Consider the following 12358-nt stretch of genomic DNA (forward strand, 5'->3'; position numbering starts at 1 on the left):
GGTTTTATTTATTTTTGTCATTTTGATGGGTCAGGTGGCATCCCAAAGTTGTTCTAATTTACATCTCTTTGACTTATAGTGTCAGTTTTTACATCTGTTCTAACAAATCAGAATGTACATGATTGGCTACGGAATGACTCCCATATCAAAATTGTCACTTCTTGTGTTAAAGTATAATAAACTTCATTTTTGATGATATTGCATAATACTCTCCATATCCAAGGAAGTCAATTATTTTCTCAGAGTATGCATGATATACAGGCTTCTATGTATTCTAGAAATCTTCGGCCTCTCGTTTTCTAATTATTGAACCATATTTCTAGCTTTTTTTTTTTTTTACCATTCTTCTTTGCCTCTTTTTGCAATGAAGTCATCAAGTATCCAAGTCCATGTGCATTTAATTTGGAGGGTTCTATCAAGTTCTTCATAGAATTTCTCTACTGCCTCATTTTCTGTAGGAGACATTGACCTACAATCATTTACCAACACCTATTATGAGTGCTGCAATGTGAGATGACCAAACATCCTATGAAATGTTTCTTGGTGCCTTGGGAACATTGATAGAATTTACTAGAGGCAGGCAACGTGCTACTGTGGAAAGAATCCTGGATTTAGGATCAAGACTTAAAAGGACCTGGTTGAAGTTTTTAGCTGTTATTCAACAACCATTGGTGATTGTGGGCAAGTCATTTGAGCCCTCTGTGCCTCATCTGAGAAATAATGTATTTGGATGAGATGACTCAAGAAACCTTCCAGCTCTGAACTGTGAACTTTGCCAATTCCTTAAGTTGCCTCTCCATGGAGAACCTGGGAGCTCTCTGTTCCTTTGGCTGTGGTATCCTTTTGCCTTCTCGTCAATGATGAAAATTTCAAAGTCGATGTGATCCGGTTCTTTTAGATGTACCTCCTCTCAGACCCTGGGCAAGAATCTCACACTGAGATTATACACAGCTAAACTATTTTATAGATAGTCAGAAAAATGGTGACGTTCTTGGCACTCCCTGACTTTTTTCCAATACTCAGGCAGTAGAGAACTGAGGGCCATTTTGCACTTTTCTACATGGGTTGCCACAGTGAGTGACCAGCCTCCTGGGGCTGTATCTTTTCATATCTGCTAGGTGGGTCCTGGTGAGTTATAACACCCGTACTCAAAACCTTTTCCACATGCCACAACCTGCTAGAAACTGTACTGGGCTGGTGCAGCCTTTTGGAGAGTCCTAAGTCACCATCACACTGTCATGGGGTGTAGGAATCATATTTTGTGGAGCTTATTAGTCTGAAGAAATGCTTTAAAGTATGCAAAGTGCTTTACATATATTATCTCCTTTGATCTTCATGACAACCCTGTGAGGAAGGTGTTGTTATTATCTCCATTTTATAGATGAGGACTTTGAAATTAAGTGCCTTGCTTAGGGTCATTCAGGTAACAACTGAAATGGGATTTAACTCAGGTGTCCCTGAGTCTAAGTTCAACACTCTATCTCCTATGGCATCTAGTTGTCCTGAACAATGTGGTGCTCAGAACTTGAAATAATGCTTCAAATGTATTATGAACAGGTAAGAATGCACTGGGACCTTCCCAGTCTTGGACATTAGGCCTGCCTCTCCTCACACAGCTGAAGGTTGTATTAATATTTTCGGTTGCCCTATTACGGCACTGATTCCTATCAACCTTGCAGTCCATTAAAATCCCCAAATCTTATGATATTGATACATGGAGGTGGGGGAATCAGTCTTTATTCCCCAATGCCCCTCCACCTGTTCAGACTTTCCCAAAGGATTCAGATCAGGAAGAAGAGGATCAGGAACTAAGAAACCCACAAAATCCACACACAAAAAACCCCCCAAACCTGTTTATTTCCATGGGATGGGAGAGAAACACATGGAGAGATCCTCCCAAAGCAACCTAACCAAATTGCTGCTCTGGGGCACATGTAGACCTCCCCTTTCCCCTCCTTAGCCTCCCTGCCCCCACAGTAGGCAGCCACACAGTCCTACTTCCTTCCAGCAGTAAGTTTTGGACTGGGGTTAACTGATCCCCAGGTGGTATTGAAGTAAGGATTCCCAGAAGCTGTGGGGATGTCTCCCTAAAAACGTTGGCCTGTGGTACGGCCCAAGTTAAAGCCCCAGCTCTGTTAACTCAGTGTGGAACCTTGTCTTTTCCCCACTCCAATACTGTTTTTCCCTCTGAAAGATGAGGTTGGACTGGATGACCTCTAAGGGTCCATTGAACTGTATGTACATTTACAAAATTCTTCACCACAGACATGGAAGGGACTATTTCCTCAGCTCCCTCTTGGTTTCAGTAAGCCCGAGGGATAGTGAGGGGATGGGGATGGGGATGGGTGAGTAGGGGGACAGTGTCACTATTTCCAAAAGAGGACATTCCAAAAGAGTAACCAGCAGGGGTAGAGGCCTAGGGCGAGCAGTGGGAAAAGCAGGGCACCATAGAGGTGGTGGTCCAGGACACCTTGGGCCAGAGCGCTGAGGAACAGCTGCCAACCCTCAGCAAGTGTCAGGGGTGCTTCCTGCAGTTCCCGCCACAGGAAAAGGCTGCCCAGGAGAGTGGCCCCTGGGCTCACCAGCACTAGTAATACAGCATACAGAAGCCTAGAAGAGGGGGAAAGAGGCAAGATCAGGGGAGGAGGTTTCCAGAAAGGAGAGGCCTCTATGGGAAGGCAGGAGAATCCAAGGGCTAGGTGGCTTGAGGGAAGGGAATCCAGGAAATGAGGACTCCTAAATGGGGCAGGAAATAGGAAACACTGGATTGTGTAAAAGCATTAGGGAGGAGAAGAGGGTAAGTTGGGGCTGGGATGGGTTGATGGTATATACAAACCTGGGTCCGCTGGGCTGGGTGAGGGCAGCAGCAGGCACCATAGTAACAGCAAGCAAGAACCCCAGGGAGAAGTTGAAGAGGGCGATACAGCCCAGCTGTACTGCCAGGTAGAGCAGAGCTAGGAGCTTCAGGGCCATCCATCCACTATCTGGGCCTCGAGGAGAGGTCACTACCCTGGGGACAAGGAGACATGGTTCAGAGGTCTTGGCACACACCCACAGAATCCAACCCATCCCACCCCACTGTAAGTCCTCTTTCCCCCCATATTTCAATAGTGGGTCCCATAAGTCCCATCCACTAGGAGCTCACCGGTGGGTGCTGTGAGGCAAGGCTAGGCCAGCCACATAGATGGCAAGTAATGTGAGCACCACAGCCTCAGCCTCAGCCACAGGGAAGTGTTGGGCAGCCACATGCTGGCCCATGACAGGCAGCAGATAGAGGGCCAAACCAGTGGCCTGAGATATCAGCACAGGGGCCACCAGAGGGGTAAGGGCCACACCTCGGGTTTCCTAGAAAGACAGAGGGCATCAAAGTCATATGGTTGAGAGTCACAGGGGTCAAAAATCACATCCTGGGGGCAGCAAGGAATCAAAGTGGGGGGGGGGTGTTACAGAAACCACCAGGGAATCAGTATCAGGGCTGCTCTCCAGGGAATCCTAGATACGTGTATGGGGGGATGGACGGGGGCAAGATGGGACCCAAGCCACAAAGACAAGGGGGGCTGATTGAGGAGAACAAGATCTCTTCTCTTCCAGAGCCACATTTCCAAGTACAATGACAGGCAGGTCAGATCTAGTCTTTTTCCTTGTTCCTTGGGAATAACTCTACCTCACAATTGGTCTTCCTCATTTCCTCACCTGTCCAATAAGTTGAGGAGGGCTGTGATTGGGGCCTGACCGATCCTCAGGGCCAAAGTCCACCTTATTGAGCTTCACCCACAGTTCCAGGGCATGGTCTAGTCAAGGGCAATGACAGGCCTAGGGAGACCCTGTCCATCCCTTCCCCCCCTTGATGATAAGATTTCCAGGCCTCTCCTGCTTTCCCTCTCTCTAGTTCATCTCAAAATACTCCCCGAGTCTCTGGGCAACCTCCCACTGCCACACTCTTCCTCTCCCCAACACCCTGTGACATAAGAAAGGATATCTTCAGACCAGGGATGAAAAGCAGGAAGCCTATGGCAGGCATGTAGAGACCAATGGAGACAAAGCGTGACAGTGATGGCAAGAGGTAGAAAAAGTAGGACTGGTGCAGTCGCTCCAGAAGATTGTTCAATTTGCGAAACATACCCTCCAAGGTCCTGGGGAAGGAATGTGGTCCGCTTAGTCAGCCATCCCTCAAGGAAGCCCCCTCTGACCTATAGCCACAGCTCTCTGTAGCAAGAGGTACTGAGCTGAAGTGGATCTTTGAAAAGATGCCAAAGATACAGAGGCAGCAGGATGAAATGGGTAACAGCATATCAGTCTTGCTGGTTTCCTTTGAAATCCTTTTTATTTTATGCACTTAAAAACATCCCTCTGAGAACCAAAGAGTTCCAAGAATCCCAAAGGTTGAGAACCCTGGGGACCCAGAGTCTCTATGATCCCCTTCAAGTTAAACACTGAGTTGCCTTTAAAATGTAGAAGTGTTCTGTAAAGCTCTAAGCGGGTTCTAGTAAAAAGGCACCTGGAAGCCTTCTTAGGGATAGTTGTAAGGGCTATGCCCCCAGTCTGTGTTCTCCGCGCCTAATGCTGACCTTCCTTTCCAGCTTCATGCCACGCTATTCTGCTTCATTCCTTAGATGCTCCAGCCAAACCACATTTCTCCGTCTCCATATATGCCCTTTGCTCTCCCCTGCCTTGGCTCCTTAGTTCACATTGTTAATTCCTAACAAGTTTTTAAAATCCAACTCAAAAAAACCAACTCTTTTATGAAGCTTTCCCTGGTTCCCCCTCAATTGGTAATGGCCTTACTGCTCAGACTTCACATTGCAGTTTGCTGTGTAATTCTCAAATGCCATTATCATACAATATAGTGCCAGGGCTATCTGCATTGATGCTTTACCTTCCTGTTAGAGACTGAATGCTCCATCAGGAACAGGGACTTTGGTTTTTCCTAAATTCTGTATTTCTTCCAGCTTTGGGAATAAAGCTCTGCACACAGTGAGTATTAAAATTCTGATGGGCAGATGTGGTGAAGGGGAAAAAAGGGAGAAGGGAAGGACCAGGTCACGTGATAGAAAAGATAGGACAGCCCTGTCTGGAAAACATATCCAGAGGCAAAGGGAAGGACAGCCTCTGTCCCAGGCTAAAGAGAGGGGACAGAAGGGGCCACCTGATCCCCAGAATCCCCATCAGTTATTCACTCATGCTGTGTGTGGGTATGGGAAGGAGCTACAGGGGCTGAGGTGGGGGAAAGGAGGCCCTTAAAGAATAATGAAATTAGCCAGCTATTAAAAAATTAGAGTGAGCACAGAGAGGAAGGGAAGGATGTGCTTCAAGGCATAACAGAAGCATTTTTGCAGTTCTTACCTCACAAGATTGTTGTAAGAACGGGGCTTTGTAATGTTTAGGGTTTAAGAAATGTCAGTTATTATTACTATGAAAGTGCTTTAGTTACCTGGGTGAGAGGAAGTCTAACAAAGGGGGACCCCAAGATATTGACCTCTTTCTTTTGGTTATCTATGCCCCTGAAGGGGTGTGACCCATGTCACTATTACTCCTTCTTAGCAACTTACTTGCCCACAGAGGTCATGTCATATTTATACTGGCGGAAGCTGTTGATACCACGGAGGGTGATGGCTTCTACATGGTAGCGCAGGAAAAGCCCATGGGGACCATGAGGGCGGCCAGAAGCTTGACGCAATACCATAAGCATCAATGTCTGCAGTCCATGAAGAGAGCCTCCTAGAGATGCCCAGTCTGAGTGTTGCAGCTGTGAATGGAGAACAGGGGTCAATGGGCTTAGAGCCATGATGATGTATCTATGGGACAACACGCTAAAGATGGCACACAGAGATGTCTCTATGGGCACACCCATACCCCTCCCAGTAGTTGTCCCCTTCCCCCTCTCCACCATGACTCCCCACTCCTTTGCCCCTCTGAATTTACTCCCTCCCCTGAGCATAGCAACTCGGGTCACTCCTCTCCCTTTCTCCCTCCCCTATCTGAGATGAGGGGCTGGGGGGAAGGTCTCCTCTCCAGACACTGAGCCTGGCCCCACCCCCTAAAAGAGCTCTACTTTCTTTCCCCTCTCCCAGTCTGGGTGGTGACCCCACCTCCCAAAAGCTAACTATGCTCCCTCCACCCCTGTTCTCACCAACACAAGGATTGCAGCTTAATATGCAGCTCAGGGGAGGCTGGATGCAGAGGCCAGTCCTTCCCTCCTCCCCACCACAAGCAGGCTGGGAGTCAGCCCCACCCCCCCAAAAACAGATGAGGGGGGAATTCAGTGAACTGCCTCCTCCCCAGGCTTCCCCCACCTTCCTGGCAGATGGAAGCTGGGCAGATGCCCCCTCCCTCAGTCTAACCCCCAGGGAGGAGGCTGGATGCAGGGGTGGGTCCCCATGGCTGTAGGAGGTAGCCCCACCATGCTTGGGGTAGGGGGAGGTGGGCATTCGGACTCTCAGCCGCCCCCCCCCCCCAGCTTTCCCCTCCTTTCCCTCCAGGCTTTGGCAGCAGCAACCCCCTCTCGGCTGGGTGCAGGGATGTTCCCTGTGGCTGTGGGAGGAAGGGGGGGGGGTAAAGGGAGGGTGGAAGCCTGGCCCCTGCCCCCATAATGTAGAGGTGCAGGGCTGGGCACAGTATCCAGTCTGGGGGGTAAGGCCCGGCACAGATCCCTAAAAGATTCTAGAAGGTTCGCTATCACTGGCCTAGAATACCCTCTAACGGCATGACCTTTGATAGCTATGGGGAAGTACAGAGGTTTGGAGATTCCCCAGTCAAATATAAGTATTCATGGAAGTAGCCCACTGGGTCAGAAGGCTAGGACACCCTTGAAGCATCCAGGGAGCCTAGGCTGGAAGTTGTAGCTATGGGTAAAGCATAGAGAGTCAGGGGTCTGGGTCACCTCAATCCCCTTAGGGATGCCTTGCTTAGCCTGGGCCATTACAGGGGAGCACAAGGCAGCAGGGTCTAAATAAGCCTAGCAGAAGCACTGTCCAGCCCTAGAAATTAAATGGGGAACACAGGGATTCAGAGAGTCAGGGTGCTCCCATCAAGGGGGTACCCTGACTATCTAACCATGGTGGCTATGGGGAGGCACAAAGGGGTTAAGGACTCTCACGGCAAGGATAATTCCTCTTGAGTATTGCAACTATGGTAGGAGCAAGATGAAGGCAGAGGACCAGAAGGGCACAGTAACAGTATACAGGGTCATGGGATCCAATTAGGTCAGGGGAAGGAGGCAATGTGTGTAGGATGAAGATCCCCACCTGGAATATGTTATCTAGTTGCTACAGCTATAGGGAACAGAGGGAAGGAAAGGAGATGGGCAACACCAGATCAGAAGGTGTGAGGGCAAAGATAGAAAGCCAGAAAAGTCCCACCCAGAACATCCAATGTGGCACTGACATCTACAGAAAGAAGGGATGGATGGGGGGAAGGAGAGGACACCTCCCACCAGAACACCCTATCCAGCCAGGGCAGCTATGTGGCGAAGACCACCTTCCCCTGTAGGGTGCAGAGCAGAGCCTCCTTCTGGCAGAAGGCATGGAAGAGATTAAGAAGATCCAGGTTAGGAAGCTGCCCATTCAGCCCCTCCACAGCTACATCCAGGCTGGTGACCACATCACTATTCAGTTCCAAGGCCACTGCTGCCTGGATGGCTCCTGCCCGGCCCCGAAGTGCAGATGACTGCATCCCTGTAGGAGGAAGGGGGGGATGTCATCATAGTGGGACTCAGATTTGAGATTACCTATAGGATCTGGGTAAGTCACAACTCCTGGCCTCAATTTGCTCCTGTATTAAATAAAGGAGCTGAACTAATGATGGGAGTCATCCTAAAGTGGAATGTATTGACTGCCTTCGCAAAGAGTCACTTTCCCTTCCCTGTGTAATGGAAACTGTGTAATACCTTTTGAGGGATTTTGAAGAATGGATTTTTGCTCAGAAATGGGCTGGACTAGATGACTCCTTCCAGTTCTGGGATTCTATAGTTCACCCCAGGTCTTAAGACTATATTCTCTGGTGGATAAATGGTGGGGTGGGGAATCACATTTTTACTAGGATGTTGTGATAAGGGGAACAAGGAGGTTATACTCACAGATTTAACATTATTATTAAGAGGAGGGGTCAGTGGAGGCCTAATATGAGAAACAGATCTGGAAGAGTACTAGAGGGTCCTACCAGTAATATTGACATCATGGTAGGCTTCTAGCCAGGCCTCTGTGCCCAGCAAATCATGCTCTGTCACCAAGAAGATGATGTCTTTGGCCCAATAAATCTGACCTGGGCAGAAGGGAAGAGGAAAAAAGAGATAGTAGGAGGCAATCAGTTACTTGATTAGGGTAAACCTCATGGAGTCAGCCTGGTTCTCCAGAGTTACCTAGGAAGTTACCCCTAATCACTTCCCCCAGGTCACTTCCTTACCACCCTCCTCATTACCCACCCTCCTACCCCCTTACTCCGGAAGTAAGTTGCCAAGGACAACAGCAGTCCTACTGCCTGAGCATTGAGGGTTCCAGGGCTTGAGGGCACAATAAGCACCAGTGATTCAGTGCTGGCTGCTCTTGGAGCTCGTAGGATCCCATACACATTGGTACCTGACACCATCTGCAGAGGAACTAACACAGGTCACTACATGGGAAAACAGAACATGGTGACACAGATTATTTTATTCATGATCTGTTCCCTATACTATTACTGCTCTATTTCCCACTGTCTGAACCCCAATTACCTCCACCATGGTGTTCCTCCTCCCCACTCCAGTGGGTCTGAATAGTGATTTCTATCTTCCCCAATGGTTTGTAACATGCTTCCCCTATATCTCCTCTGGGTGGTCCCCTTTATTCCTCTAACAGTGCCCTTTGAACCTATAGTAGATACTAAATTCCAAATGGACTCCAAAAATATCTCCTCTATCTTCTATAAGTGGTTCCTTTTTTTTTTCATAGTTTCCCCTCTGTTCTCCTGAATGGCCCCAGTGCCCCCTCCATCCTCCAAGGGGCCCTTGCAGTACATATCGCTCATGGGTCTCATCAGGGAAGGGCAATGTTCGGGAGAAGCTCTGACTATAAACTTCCAGTCCCACAGAACGCATGGTCCGCTCCAGCCAGGTCACAGGCAAGCTTCTGATTAAGGGAAGAGAGGAGTAGATAAGACCTTCAGAAAGAGTGGATCCCCCAGTGCTCCTTCTAAGATGAACTCTCCAAATCTGGCCCCCTGAAATGAAACCCATGGCTGAATAACCATTAAAAATGGAATCTTCTATAGAACCCAAATGGTTGCCTATCTGGCCTTCTACTCACCCTGTTTTCCTGCGTTGGGCAATGAAATCTCTGGCATAACTGAGGGCATGTTCCCCGCCTTCAAACTGCTCCTCTACCATAGTGGAACCCATAGCATTCTCTGATATGTACGTATTCTGGGTCAGTGGTGAAAAGGCCAGGCCCAGGAACCATATCACACCAGCCACATAGCTCATCACACTGGAGAACAAATAGGTTAGGGTTACTGAGACCCTGGTAACCAGCCACTACACAGCTCGCCATAAGGAATGACTGTAATACCAATCCTTTCTCCAGGGTTTCTTTCTCACCATTCACCTTATAAGTGCCAAATCCAAGTTCCTTCTAAAACTTAGGGTGGGAGGGGAGGTGTCATGAGGCATGGGAAGCAGACATAGCCTTTGATTTCTGGAACCCAGGCCCTCACCTAACACATAACAGAATTCTGTGAGACTCACTCTTTCCTGCCTCTGCTTCCCCTCCAACTCCCAGGAACTAAGGAGTCTGGGTGTGGGGGCAGGGAAAGAAACAGGAGACCATGGCTAAAGATATTTCTTTTGAGTCAGCATCTCATATACACACACATACATGGCACATTGTGTATTTGTCTAACCCCAGGTAAAGGTAGCAAGAAGTATGGATGGGACACTGGACACAACCAAGGGAAGAAAGAGGAATGGATGGTTGAGGAGTCAAAAAGAAAAAAGTTAGCAAGTGGCTGAAGGATGAGCAGGGCAGAACCCTCACCAGAGTGGAGTGTTTAGGCGCAGAAGCAACCGTGCCAAGGCCCGACGCCTGTGTGAATCCAACAGGAGCCCCATTGCTAGGGGATGAAGAGAACCTGGGGAAAGGAATCAGATGAGCATAACCAGAATTTCCCACCATCAGCCACCCTGATTTTCCCTGACTCCCTCACTCATTATCACCTCTTCCACCCCCAACAGCGACCCTCCTCCTACCCCCACCCCCATCCCAATACACTGAACTGCCCAACATTTCTTACTAGTCCTATACGACCCAATCATTGAGTCACACATACAGTCAGACACAGTCACAGTCAGGTATAATCAGTCACATACACAATAAATGCCAGAGTTGGAAGGAGATCAAGTCCATCCTTCTCATCTTACACATGAAGAAACTGAGGTTCAGAGAGGTGAAGGGATTCACCGAAGACCACATAATTAATAAGTGGCACGGCCAGGACTTGAATTCAGGTCTTCTAATTCCAAGTCCAGGGCCCTTTCCACAAACCATGCACATTCTGCCACACACAAGTACAGAGTCAGAGAGATACAATTCCCTGCCCCCACATACATGTAGCATCTTCCCCTTCAAGATTTATGAGCACACAGTCACACACACATAATCATACAAAGTCTCACATATGAAACATCATCCCCTTCAAGATACACAGGCACACGGTGAAAACAGTCTCATATCTGGAGAGAATCCTCTCCTTTAAGATCTGCCAGCACACACAATCACACAGTGTCATGTATGGAGCACCCTCCCCGGCAAAATCCTCGTGCACATGCAATCACATACTCAATCACACACAACCTCACACCCAGAGCATCTTCTCCTGCAGATTTGCAGGAACAAGCACATGAGCATGCCCAGGTTTGTGTGTGTGTGTGTGTGTGTGTGTGTGAGAGAGAGAGAGAGAGAGAGAGAGAAAGAGAGAGAGAGAGAGAGAATCTCACATCTAGAGCATCCTCTTCTGCAAGATCTGTGGGAACTGGAAGCATGTGAGCATGCGCAGGTGTGCAGGCAATACACACGCCCCTGCGCAGACACACACACACACACACACACACACACACACACACACACACACACACACCACCTCACACCCAAGGCATTCTCTTTTGCAAGATCTGTGGAAAGGGGAGCATATGAGCATGCATAGGCGAGGACAGACGTACAGATGGGCAGACACCACAGCGCGACAGACAGACAGACAGACATACACACAATTTCACACCCAGAGCATCCTCTCCTGCAAAATCTGCAGGAACTCGAGCATGTGAGCATGCGCAGGTGTGCGCGCGACACAGACACACTCCACACTCACACAGAGCATTCACCCCTCCCAGATCCATCTGCACAGGCAATCACACCCACAATCACAAACCGTCTCACACTCAGAGTAACCTCTCTTGCAGGAGCCTCAGGCATAGCCACTTCACAGGACCTCCAATCAGCGCGCTTACCACATACAAACACACACACACACAATCGCGCGCGCGCACACACACACACATACGCACATGCACACACATACACACACACAAAATGAATGAAGGACATGGGACGATGGACGCACCGACACCGCCCCCAGCCCAGCTCACAGCCGCCTTCGCTCCTCACACACCAGGCTCGGGGCCCGCCCACTTCCGCCCAGGACTCACTTACTTCCTGTCCACGGGCGGAGCACATTGGGACTTGTAGTCCTTTGGGCTCAGGCTCCGCTGCCAGGCTTTCTGAAGAAGGACGCAGGGAGGCGCCCGCTCCCTCTTTTCTCCGAACCCTGGTACTCCCGCCTAGGCACGAAATCCTCCAGCCCCATTCAGTGTCTTCCAATCCATTCTTCATCCATTGGCCTGAGTAATCAATCTCCCTAAGGGCTTCCTGCTGCCTCTGGTGTAAAATACAAATCCTCAGGGATTTTAAACCTTTCACTATGTGGCTCTAACCTGTTTTCCAGGTTTTTCCAGGCTTATTGCACATTGCTGCCTTTTGCACACTCCCCTTCGGGCCAATTTGGCTTACTAGTTGTACCTAAAACCTATAACATGCCATTTTCCACCCCCTCCAGGCATTTGCACAACTTTTCACCCGTGCCTGGAATTCATTCCTTCACTATTACTGCACCTCCGAGCCTTATCTTGTTTTCCCTTCACATTTGTATCTCCTGCCTATCTTCAAATTCTATTCTTACCTTCACTTTCCAAATTACCAAATATCTGTATTCATGTTGTACCTCTACTCTCCTCTCCCCTGCTCCCTCTGGAGTAAACCTGTACACTCACAGAGAACAGGGTCTGCCAATTAAAGGATACACTTCCTAGCTTGACAAATTTCCCCCAAATTTGGGT

The 12358-nt window shown here is 48.8% G+C and overlaps 1 protein-coding gene across 2 annotated transcripts; it reads right to left on the reverse strand.

Moving 5' to 3' along the window:
* Window positions 1-1721: 1721 nt before the first annotated feature.
* GPAA1 (glycosylphosphatidylinositol anchor attachment 1) lies at window positions 1722-11620 on the reverse strand. Of its 2 annotated transcripts, XM_044658354.1 has the most exons (13): window positions 11587-11620; window positions 10005-10098; window positions 9279-9458; window positions 8990-9101; window positions 8436-8583; window positions 8158-8259; window positions 7477-7673; window positions 5550-5746; window positions 3980-4133; window positions 3694-3786; window positions 3146-3345; window positions 2837-3010; window positions 1722-2610 (listed from the first exon to the last, which is right to left on the reverse strand). In XM_044658354.1, exons 2-13 carry the CDS (start codon window positions 10076-10078, stop codon window positions 2367-2369), a joined length of 1875 nt encoding a protein of 624 aa, XP_044514289.1. In that variant the 5' UTR covers window positions 10079-10098; window positions 11587-11620; the 3' UTR covers window positions 1722-2366. The 2 variants fall into 2 exon arrangements, with proteins under 2 accessions (XP_044514289.1, XP_044514288.1); XM_044658353.1 differs by lacking the exon at window positions 11587-11620 and having other exon boundaries at window positions 3694-3791; window positions 3958-4133; window positions 10005-10093.
* Between the last annotated feature and the right edge of the window lie 738 nt (window positions 11621-12358).

This window comes from Gracilinanus agilis, chromosome 1 (genome assembly GCF_016433145.1).
Source record: "Gracilinanus agilis isolate LMUSP501 chromosome 1, AgileGrace, whole genome shotgun sequence".
Taxonomy (NCBI): domain Eukaryota; kingdom Metazoa; phylum Chordata; class Mammalia; order Didelphimorphia; family Didelphidae; genus Gracilinanus; species Gracilinanus agilis.